Source organism: Coregonus clupeaformis, chromosome 31 (genome assembly GCF_020615455.1).
Source record: "Coregonus clupeaformis isolate EN_2021a chromosome 31, ASM2061545v1, whole genome shotgun sequence".
Classification (NCBI taxonomy): Eukaryota; Metazoa; Chordata; class Actinopteri; order Salmoniformes; family Salmonidae; genus Coregonus; species Coregonus clupeaformis.
The window spans coordinates 31,537,836-31,550,289 of NC_059222.1; the positions used below are offsets into that span (position 1 = coordinate 31,537,836).

General features: G+C 42.4%; 1 protein-coding gene across 1 annotated transcript in view; it reads right to left on the reverse strand.

Annotated features, from left to right (window-relative positions):
* Positions 1–5,075: 5,075 nt before the first annotated feature.
* The window catches only part of spata20 (spermatogenesis associated 20), a 67,067-nt gene continuing 59,688 nt past the window's right edge, over positions 5,076–12,454 (reverse strand). The window contains exon 15 of the mRNA XM_041858664.2: positions 5,076–6,172. Coding sequence (XP_041714598.1) covers positions 6,002–6,172 — 171 coding nt within the window. The 3' untranslated portion in view covers positions 5,076–6,001. The remainder of the gene's footprint in view (positions 6,173–12,454) is intronic.

Genomic DNA, 12,454 nt, shown 5'->3' on the forward strand with positions numbered 1-12,454 from the left:
GCCTCTGTGGTGTCATGGTATGTTTTTACCATTGATAACCAAAGTCATTGATATCATCTTACCTTTCTGTGCAAGCCACATCCATGACGTTTGCTTTGGAAATGGGATATTGATTATAGAACATTTAAATAAACCGTTGACATTTGAAAGCAGGTCTTTTTTTATGTGACTGTGTCATAAATGTGGTTACAGGTTTTTTCTCATTCAAGAAAACTATGTAAACTCAATAGTCAATAGGAGTGAGGTTAATAAAATAAGATGTCATATCAATCTCACTCAATATAGCAATATACTGTATGGAGAAACGTATATTGCTGAATATGACGCAAAGTTGTGACACAGAGAGCGAGAGAGAGAAAGGGTGGGGGATCAATTTCTCTTCTTCTCAGATAACTAGGCTAAGATGATGAGCTAGTCTCGCTCTTCCCCAGTAGCCTCCATCGCCCTCTCTCATCCCCCTCTCCAACATGTAAACTAGTCCTGGAAACACTCAGCTGGGGAAGAATGAAAAGGAGCAGGAGAAAGAGAAGTAAACAGATAGAGAAAGCATACACGTGGTCTACTGCATTTTTTCTTTCCCTCCTTTTCTTTCTCTCTGGTGAGGTACTAGTAGAGATGTAACTGGGACACAGACTCACACACGTGTAAGAAATCAAATACAATATGTAAGTGCTAACCCATACAAGCAACCAGGGATAGTGAGTATAGGGTAGTGGCTGGCACATGGAAGAAAGAGACTGAATTCCAAGTTTCCTTTGCCCTTGAGAATGTAAATTGATCAGCTACACACATGGATATGTATCTCAATAACCACATATGTCAGCTAGGCTCCTTCTACATGATAAAGACAGATACAGAGAATACAAAACACATTTAATCTAATGGAAATGCCAATTGTGACAGTAAACATGTAGAAGTGTTATTATCTGTAAGTATGTGTGCCGGATCCATCGCTCTGCCATGGGACCGAAAACCATTTTCCTTCCATGGCCAAGAGGGCTTCGCCACACTGTTTAATGATACTGCTACTGTATGTCGACTGCCATCTTTATAGCCCAACATAACAGCAGGCAAAAGGCAATAAAATGCCAGCAGGCTGTGATAACATGTTGATGGAGCCTATAAAAACACATGATATAGCCTCTCCAATCTCCCATGTAGGGACTCCAGGATCCCACAGCAGTATACATGATGTAGAGGAGAGACTTAAAACCCTTTCCCTCTCTCTCTCTCCCTCTATTATCTTTATCTTCCTTTCCCATCTCCCTCTATTGCTTTGCCTCCATCCTCTGTGTTCAATCTCTTTCTTCTTTCTCCTCCCCCTCTTTTCCCTCTAGAAGACACTACTCAGTGATAGGGACAGCGTCCCAAATGGTACCCTATTCCCTTTGTAGTGTTATACTTTTGACCAGACCTATATGGGCCCAATAGGGTGCCATTTGGGATGCAGAGGGTGTGGGATAAGCAGCTATTAGACCTATATTTGGGCCTGTCTGCTTCAATATCAGTCCAGTGCAGTCCCTCAGTGCAGTGGTGTGTAGTGGACGTATGTCTCTGTGTGTGTGAGTTTGTGGCCCTCTCTCTGTGACCTTTTCCTCTGATGCTGATGAATATGGATGGACAGATCTGTCTTCACCTCCCCTCTATCCATCCATCCCAGAATACTATAATCGAGTTAGTGCCTTCAGAAAGTATTCATACCCCTTGACTTATTCTACATTTTGTTGTGTTACAGCCTGAATTCAAAATGGATTACATCGATTTTTTCTCTCTCACCCATCTACACACACTATCCCATAATGACATAGTGAAAACATGTTTTTAGAAATATTTCCAAATGTATTGAAAATGTACATAACAACTCACACCCCTTTGCTATGACACTCCAAATTGAGCTCAGGTGAGATGTCACTACAACTTGATTAGAGTCCACCTGTGGCCAATTCAATTGTTTGGACAATGATTTTGAAAGAAACACACCTGTATATATAAGGTCCCACAGTTGATAGTGCATGTCAGAGCAGAAACTATACAATTAAGTCCAAGGAACAGTCCGTAAATCTCCGGGATAGAATTTTGATGCAGCATATATCTGGGGAAGGGTATAAAACCATTTCTAGAGTGTTGAAAGTTTCCAAGAGCACAGTGGTCTCTATCATTGGGAAATGGAAAAAATATGGAACTACCCAGACTCTGCCTAGAGCTGGTCGCTACCCATCTAACTTAACAGAGCTTGAGAAAATGTGCAAGGAAGAATGGGAGAAAATCCCCAAATCCAGATGTGCAAAGCTGATACAGACATACCCAAGATGACTCAAAGCTGTAATCGCCATCAAATGTGCTTCTACAAAGTATTGACTCAGGGGTGTGAATACTTATGTAAATGAGATATTTCATTTCAAAAAAATTCTAAAAACATGTTTTCACTTTGTCATTATGGGGTATTGTGTGTAGATGGGTGTGAAAAATATATATTTAATCAATTTTGAATTCAGGCTGTAACACAACAAAATGTGGAATAAGTCAAGGGGTTTGAATACTTTCTGAAGGCACTGTATATATGCAAAATGACCACCACCCCCAGTTTTGACGGGTGATACTTTTGTACCTACTCAGGTTTACTGTAAGTTGCATGCGTGAAGAACTTCAGGTGTGTGTGCGTGAGTGAATGTGTGAGGAAGCGAGGTGATTGATGTGCCTGCTGCCTGTTACTAGTGTGTGTGTGTGTGTGTGTGTGTGTGTGTGTGTGTGTGTGTGTGTGTGTGTGTGAGACTCACATGGCGCAGGTAGCCCACCGGTACTGGGCCGATAAGCCCCAGACCTCCAAGAGAGGAAAATCAATACACACCACTCATCAACTCCACATGGCTCTGCTGTGAATGCACGCCCACACACACAGGGATAAAAGGTCTGATGAGGACTCCCAGTGATCGGAAGGCCTCAGGTAACCTTTTTTTATTAAGATTCCTGGAAAACTTCCCACATAACCAGCAACTTAACATTTGTGTTATTAGCCATGTTTCCTTAAATGGAACAGACATTTCTCTCACTGATATAAAGACAGACAAAAAAGTCCCATCATGAGATTGGGATATGATAAAACTACTTCTCTCCTCCTCCCCTCTCTTCGTGGTAGGTCTGTTTTGTTTTTCTACAGCATACAGCTCTACAGTATTCTCTCCTCCCTTTCCCTCTCGCACTCTCTCCTTTCGACAGACTAGAGATCTCTCTACCTTTCTGCTCTCTGTTCTTTGTTCCCCTTTTCAATCATCTTCTATTCTTCGATATAGAGCTTTGTTCCCTCCCTTTCTCATTCCTGTTTTCTACCTCTCCTCATTGTCATATTGTCTTCTGTACAGCACTTTGCATCCATCCATTCCACCTCCCTCTATCTCTCTCTCCAGGTTGGCATGTCGCTCAGCCCCCTGTGGCCTCATTATCAGCCTGGCAGACTGAGAGGGCGGGTCACAAACACACCCTCTGCCACTCCCTTGGTCTTGGGCGGGTAAATTGTCTCCACTCATCCGTGCCATGTAGATTACAGTTTCATAATTACCAAGGCAACGGGTGAGCCAGGGTCAAACACTAATCTAGGCTCTAATTAAAATGTAGCTGGTGCAGCTCATCAAAACAATTAACTCACAATAACAGGGATGGGGAGGGAGTTGAGGAGGAAAGGAAAGGAACAACAGCAGCATCTCTTTGTCTGCAAGTTTCTTTCTATGAGGAACAGAAGGAAAGGGAAGCGAGAGGTGGATGGGAGAGGAGCTAAAGAAGCATTTGCCATATGCCATCACTTCCAAAATGAGAGAGAGCGAGTTGAATATGACAGGAGAATTGGAGGGAGACAGAGATACAGTACAGAGGAAGAGGGAGAGAGGAGTGAAGGCTAACCTGCCTCACAAACCAGAGAAGGATGGAGAGAGAGAGGCAGAGGGAGGGAGGAGAAGAGGCGTTTGAGGAAAAGATGACAAAAGGGTGACGGAAGCCAATCTGACAAGTAACAAGTGAAGTCAGGCGAGACATAACTAGACCAGAACACAGGGCCCCCTCATCCTTCTCTTGCACTCCATCCCTCGCTCTCTATTCATCCTGGTCTACCTCTCCATCATCTCCATTAACTCTCTCTCCTTCTGCTCCGTCCATCTCCCTCCCCTCCTTCCTCCTCAGATGCACTCGTCTGCCAGCATGTGTTCTTTCATTCTGTCGTTCTCGTGGCCCACGCCATCTCTGTTGGAGAGGGGTTTGGCAGAGAGAAAGAAGGGATGAGAAGTAAACGAGCGTAGATGTCTTGGTGGGACTGTGCTGTCTCTCATCCTCTTTCATTCTTTCTTTCTCCTTCTCTCTCTCTAGGGGACAGGGAGATGGAGGTGGTGTGTCACAACGGTTCTCGCTCCTTGTGTTTTCCTTCCTCTCCTCATCTTGTCGTTTCCATCCTTCTGTCTTGTTTCCGTTCTTTCGTTTCTGTCGCTTCCAGAGCCCAGAGCAGGACCTCCAGAGACGAGCTCCCTCGCTTCAGCCTCCAACATCCCCAGACCCATCTGTCACATACACACACACGAGAACACACATTCACGCACACACACTGTTTACATTCCCCCGTATGAATCCTTAGAGAGCAGTGAGACAGTGAGAGATGAAAACACCACCATCAGTATCAGTGTGTGTATTTATAGTACAGGAGTCTGAGGCGCGAGATGGAGATAAGTATTATGGACAGGGGATTCTTCTCATTGGCTGCATTCCTGTTTACATTGGCTGAGGAGAGATTGGCTGTATGGGCTTCTTAGGGACGCTTCACACAGTGACATTCCAGTATACACATCATGCTAAGTGGTCCACTATCAAACATAGGGGGAGAGGGGGACATGGAAATGTATGGTACCTCATACAGACTTTAGTATCTTACAGAGAGAGCCAAAGTCAGACAAGGTGGGGAGTCGGGAGAGTGTGATATGGAGAGAATGTGCCTTTAGACTTCAGTGTATATTTTGTTTATCTTTCAGAATCCCGGCCCCCTAGTTACACTTGATGATCCATCATCCCACACATTTAGTAAACACTGAACAGAATAATACGAGTATTCAAGTACTGTTTATTTGCAGAGTTAGAGCTGTAGTGTTCCATACATTGTATGCATAGTCTATACATCTATGGATCTTTCTACTATAGTATGGGCGATATAGTATGTTAGAGGGCATTGACAGGCTACGGGGGTGAGTTATGGAGAGAAAGGGCAGTTCATAGTGCATTCAAGCTTGCACACACACTTCTCCTGTCTGCTCCATGCAAGAGTGTGTGTGATAATATCAGGAAAGGAGAAGAACATGCTGTATTTTTTTATATATATATATTTGTTTCACCTTTATTTAACCAGGTAAGCCAGTTGAGAACAGGTTCTCATTATGAGTTCATCCATAAAGAAAAATCTCTACTACATTTTCAGTCCCAATTCATCAATGCATCCCTGGGACACTATCTATCAACATCTACCAGTGGAGGCTGCTGAGTGGAGGACGGCTCATAATAATGGCTGGAATGGAGTCAATGAAATGGTATCAAACGTTGTTTCCATTGGCTGACACCATTCCATTGACGCCAATCCAGCCGTCCTCCCCTCAGCAGCTTCCACTGACATCTACATACAGTTTAACAGTGTACTGCTGAAGAACTGATATGGCCTTTACTTTGTATTGCTTTACTAGTCTGTGACTAAGTTATGCAGACAACTGCTGTTATTAGAACTGCTGGCTTGTGACTCCTAGAGATACGCGCCTCCACATATTGATATACCCACTATGTACAGAGCATTTATACTTGGCCCTTATGACAAGGGCCAGGGAGAGTATGGTTACTGTAGGGTTACAGAGGGATGTGTTATACCTGCTGTGCAGGAGGTTAAACTATGGTAGAGGTGAGTGGGGCAGGGTTAGCTGGAGCAGGTCAGGGTTCATCTGGTCCTCTCTCCCTCTATTTCTCTCTCCATCCCTCACTCTCTCCTTCACTCTAGCAGTAGTCTGCGTAGCTCCTGTGGGTCTGTGACGGGCAGGGCACAGGTGAAGTCCTCACACACGTACGCTGTGCCACTGCCACCCTGGCAGGTCAGGGAGGAGAGGATAGGTAGACGCTGGTACAGATAGCCCTCTGTCTCCCCATCAGCTAACATCAGGACCTGAAGAGAGGGAGGGAGAGAGAGACATTTAAAGGAATAGCAAATGCTGGTATATACGATACACTCTCAGATTGTATTTATTTATTGTACTTAAAAGGGTACAAACGCTCGTCACTGTTGTGGTACCCTGTAAGGTACAACCATTGTACCTTTAGTTATAGGTACATAATTGTACCCTTGCAGTTCGTACTTTAAAAGAGCCAATAGTGTACCTTAGGGGACGAGACAGTCCCTTTCTTACATGTAGTCCACAGGTACAAAAGCGCACCTTTAGAAAATATACACTTTTTTTAGGCTACTTCCACAGTGACAAAGTAATTTGTTCCTTTTAAGAGGCAAAAATGTACCTCCATTTTTGGGGGGTGTTGTTCTTACACTGTAGGGTGTAAAGCCATATTTGCATATTTCCCAGGGTGGCTTTCAAGTGAATTGTTTAGTTACCAGTACCACCCATGACTGTTTGCTAGTGACAAAGACATGGTTGTTGCATTCAATGGATTTTACCCCTTTAGCCTTCACCAAGTTAGTGCCTAAGTGAATATTTTATAATTGAAATTAAACTCTTTATGACAATACATTTCATACAGTGCCTTCAGAAAGTATTCACACCCCTTAACTTTTTCCACATTTTGTTATGTTACAGCTGAATTTAAAATTTAATAAATTGAGATTTTGTGTCACTGGGCTACACACAATAACCCATAATGTCAAAGTGGAATTTTGTTTTTAGAATTGTTTATAAATTAATTATAAATGAAAACCTAAAATGTCTCGAGTCAATAAGTATTCAACCCCTTTGTTATGGCAAGCATAATGAGTTGCATGGATTTATTCTGTGTGCAATAATAGGGGTTAACATGATTTTTAAATACTACCCCATCGCTGTACCCCACACATACAATTATCTGTAAGGTCCCTCAATCAAGTAGTGAATTTGAAGCACAGATTCAACCACAAAGACCAGGGATGTTTTCCAATGCCTCGCAAAAAAAGGGCACCGATAGGTAGATAGGTAAAAATAAAAAAGCAGATGCTGAATATCCGTTTGAGCATGGTGAAGTTATTCAAATGTCCAATGCAGTAGGGCTGTCCCGCTAAAAAAAATATTGGTCGACCGAGAGTCATCCCGACCGAGAGTCATCCAATCGATTGGTCGAAATGTTTAAACTTATGTTTCCATATATAGACAGACACACCCTATGTGTTTGAATAAAACCAACTACATATGCACAGAGCTTGTCTGATGCTTTAAGCACACTGTTTGATTAAATAATGAAGACACACACACAGATGGTAACACTGTGTTAAAATAAATGACAGCGAGTGCCTGTGTGACTGGCGCACGTTGTCTTCCTCTCCTTCCTACAGCACAGCAAGTGTTTATTACGCTGTCCGTGCTGAAGCTGCAACATCATTTCAGCTATTAAGTTTCTTACTTGTTTCTGACAAAAGTTGTTTCCGAAATCCCTAATTTGTTTAGGAAAAACATTCCCTATTCCCTCAAACCTTGCTCTCTTATGTGAAACATGTAAGCATGCATGTAATGTCAACAGCAAAATGGATGCGAAGGACGTGAAAAAGAAACTCGAAATGGGCGAATGTTTACTGGTTGCTCAGGAGGGAAAGGGGAAGTCAGATCTGTGGAAGACATTTGACTTAGTTGTGGAAACTACTGGAGATCATGAAAAAGGAGGGTATAGGAGCAAGCATTGTGTGAGTATTATGTGTTCCAAACAGTTGCTATTAGACTACAATATTTACAAAATATTCTGGCCATTTGGAACAGTATAAACAACACGAAATAAGTGTACCAGAGAGTCTGTTCTAATGAGAGAAAAAAAGATATGTAAAGCCTTTATTACGGCAGACTAAAAACTGTTGCATGCATTTGTGAATAGCGGTTTATTTATTGTTTAGGCTAATTATTCAAAGCTCCCTTTGTTATTTAATTTTAAAACTAAAATGCTTGATTGCATTTCAAAGCATGAATGTCTCGTATGCTGTGGGATGGCATGAACGAATGAATGAATGATTATATATTGAAATATAGGCCTAAGTAAGTTACAGTATTAAGACTAAACAGCATGTGCTCTTAGGCCTACAACTTGATGGTGGTTATACAAGGCTACTATACAAAGCCTACTAATGACAACGACATTACTTATTATTATAATGATGATCATAATAACAATAATTGTAATAATAACAATAAGAAGGAGATGAAGAAAAAGGAGCGTATAGGAGCGAGAGCTGTGTGCATATTATGTCTGACAAACAGGTGCTGTTAGATTACAATATTATTTTTCTGAACACGATTTGGAAAGGCACACACTTTTCTATATAAGGTCCCACAGTTGACAGTGCATGTCAGAGCAAAAACCAAGCCATGAGGTTTAAGGAATTGTCCGTAAAGCTCAGACAGGATTGTATCGAGGCACAGATCTGGGGAAGGGTACCAAAACATTTCTGCAGCATTGAAGGTCCCCAAGAACACAGTGGCCTCCATCATTCTTAAATGGAAGAAGTTTGAAACCACCAAGACTTTTCCTAGAGATGGCCGCCCGGCCAAACTGAGCAATCATGGGAGGAGGGCCTTGGTCAGTGTGGTGATCAAGAACCCGGATGGTTACTCTGACAGAGCTCCTCTGTGGAGATGGGAGAATATTCCAGAAGGACAACCATCTCTGCAGCACTTCACCAATCAGGCCTTTATGGTAGAGTGGCCAGACGGAAGCCACTCCTCAGTAAAAGGCACATGACTGCCCGCTTGGAGTTTGCCAAAAGGCACCTAAAGGACTCTGACCATGAGAAACAAGATTCTCTGGTCTGATGAAACCGATTTAACTCTTTGGCCTGAATGCCAAGCGCCACGTCTGGAGGAAACCTGGCACCATCCCTACGGTGAAGCATGGTGCTGGCAGCATCATGCTGTGGGGATGTTTTTCAGCGGCAGGGACTGCGAGACTAGTCAGGATCGAGCGAAAGCTGAACGAAGCAAAGTACAGAGAGATCCTTGATGAAAACCTGCTTCAGAGTGCTCAGGACCTCAGACTGGGGCAAAGGTTCACCTTCCAATAGGACCACGACCCTAAGCACACAGCCAAGACAACGCAGGAGTGGCTTCGGGACAAGTCTCTGAATGTCCTTGAGTGGCCCAGCCAGAGCCCGGACTTGAACCTGATCGAACATCTCTGGAGAGACCTGAAAATAGCTGTGCAGCGACGCTCCCCATTCAACCTGACAGAGCTTGAGAGGATCTGCAGAGAAGAATGGGAGAAACTCCCCAAACAGGGACGGCTTGTTCAATAGGGCGATATGGGCGACGCACTGCCAAACGGGGGAAAAGGAAGGGATTTTTTTCTAATCAATTATAAAAAAAAAAATAATAATAATTATAATTTTTTTATAAATTTATAAAAAATTATATCACGGCAACAGCAGTTATCAGTGTTCACGTCTGATCTGCCAGCCACTAAATGTCAAATCAGGCTAAAGTCGTGCTTCAAATGGCCCGCCCGCTTTTTTGGGCGATTTCAGTCAGGTTGAAAATCGCCCAGAAGTCTCTCATAGCCTGTCATGTAAAATCTATTTTTTTCACATTTCAAAGCTTTCAATACATTCTCTATGGGTGTCTGTGTGCATGCACTTACGCGCTTCGTCATACGTGACGTAACGTTGAACGTAACTAAGACAATGGCGGCTATCAGCGTCTATGTTGCGACCTGCAGTGTGGCGTTATTTTATGTTTTTAATTTGTAGACTTAGTTTACAAACATTCTGCAAACATTCTGCTTTGGACTGATCTTCGGTTTTGGACTGATCTTGTTGATCGTGTACATACCCGCTTCTGAACGGACTAAATAATGAAAACGCTGCTGGCAGAGAGGTGGAGCCGGCCACCTTCACCCTGGTCAGAGCGGACCGCGATCCTGGTAAGAGAGCGACTGTACCCCGACATTGAACTGCTTTCTGTGTCATTGAACCTTACTATTGTTGATAAAACAAGTTTACTGGAGAACGGAGAAAAAGTAGAGACTTTTGGACAAGGTGGATAATTGTATAATATAAGGGAGTTTATTCAGAGGTAAAGATATCTGCAATCGCGTTCACGGACCCGTTCGTCAAACTCTTAGGGAGCTATAAATCAAGCCCCATTACTTACCATATCAGATAAGAGAAATTGCTGCAGCTACATATATTTTACATCCTGGCCCTACATAGTTCACTATTTGCATCACTTACCAAAATATTACATGTGGTCATATATGCTTGGAAAGTGGAGATGCCATAGAACGTCAAAAAAGTAAACATTGCTGGAGACACATTGCGTTTGCTAGCGAAGAGATTTGTTGTGGCAAATGAACTTGGGCTGGGAATTGCCAGGAACCTCACGATAAGATATATGCATCAGCATTGCGAGTCTCATGATTCTATACGTATTGCGATTCGATACTGTGATTTTATTGCGCACCATATGTCTGTTGCAGAGGGATCAGAAAGCCATGAGAACGAGTTTTGATCAGTCATGGAAATAAAAGTGCTGAAAACAAATTGGCTCCCAATGTGAAAAGATTGAGAACAAGCTATGAAGGAACAATAATGGTGTTTTGGTGCAGGTACAGCCAACTAGCGCTAAAATATTGCGATATTGTCAATACAGTATATACGTAAAGTATCACTATGTAACTCGATTTCTTTCACCCCAATCCCTCAAATTAACGGTAAATAACTGAATTGTTTGCCCCACATTTAGCTAAGATGATTAGCTAGCCAGCTAAAATGTTTTATTTAGTTAGCAGTCGCATCTACAATAGTTTACTGTCAATAACATGTCTCCAAAAATGACGTGGTGTCTCCAATTGTGTTTACATTTTACAATTGCAATGCGCATCCATGAGTATCCACTTTCTGTAGCTCAGCTGGTAGAGCATGGTGCTTGTAACGCTAAGGTAGTGGGTTCGATCCCGGGACCACCCATACACAAAAATGTATGCACGCATGACTGTAAGTCGCTTTGGATAAAAGCGTCTGCTAAATGGCATATTATTATTATTATTATTATTATTATTATCTGAAGAGAGCCCCAAACATTGTGTGCAGACATTTTATGCAATAAATGAAGTAGGTTCAATCTAGTAGTTCTGATCTTCTGATTGGTCCTGATGAGTTGGGCGAGGTCCCCTCCAGGCTACTGTCACTGTTGCATTGGCTCTGAGTCGGGTTCTCTGTCTTCAAATGTTCAGCCTAAGAGAGGGGATTTTTGTGTGTGTGTGTGTGTGTGTGTGTGTTTAACAGTGATGATGTGTGTGTGTGTGTGTGTTTAACAGTGATGATGTGTGTGTGTGTGTGTGTGTTTGTGTGTGTGTGTGTCCTCAGAGCAAGAACTCGTGAGTTGGAAGAACTGAGAGGCCTATGGCGTGGGTGTTGTCCTTGGCCACCTGCTGACAAGATAGGACCCTTTTGTCCATTGTTATTGGATAGGAACATAACTTATAACCAGCTCCTGACCTAAATAGATCTTAGCACAACATTTTACTCAACATATCATATTCCATATTCACTATAACAAATATATTTACTACGACATTAGCAAGAACCGCCACATCCTCAGCCGGCTAATCCAGTGTGTGAAGTTTTGCGGAGTGTTTGAGTTAGCTTTGCGAGGCAAAGATGAAACTGAGGGCTCCACCAACCCTGGTAAGCCAACACTTTTGAGATCAGTCAATAAATGCTTCTGGTATTGACTTATATGCTGCCCCTGTCTTCATGTTGTTGCTGGACATATCTTTTTTAAATGTGTGTAGGTCACCTAAATCATCAGAAAAATTGCCCCTCCTGAGAATTTTTTCAGGAGCCGCCACTGTCCCCAAATACAGGTGCGCCAAGCTTGTAGCATCATACCCAAGAAGACCCGAGGCTGTAATCGCTGCCAATGTGTTTCAACAAAGTACTGAGTAAAGGGTATGAATACTTATGTAAATGTAATATCCGTTTTTTATTTTGTATACATTTGCAAAAAAATCTAACAACCTGTTTTTGCTTTGTCATTATGGGGTATTGTGTGTAGATTGATAAGGGAAAAAAACAATTTACTCCATTTTAGAATAAGGCTGTAATGTAACAAAATGTTGAAAAAGTCAAGGGGTCTGAATATTTTCCGAATGCACTGTATATGGATGATTTATAAAGCCAGGCACATTTAACAGTTAGGCTATTGATTATAGACCTAATTAAATTGAGGTTTGTTCTCTCCTCAATTTTCTTAGACAATTAGGCAAAGCC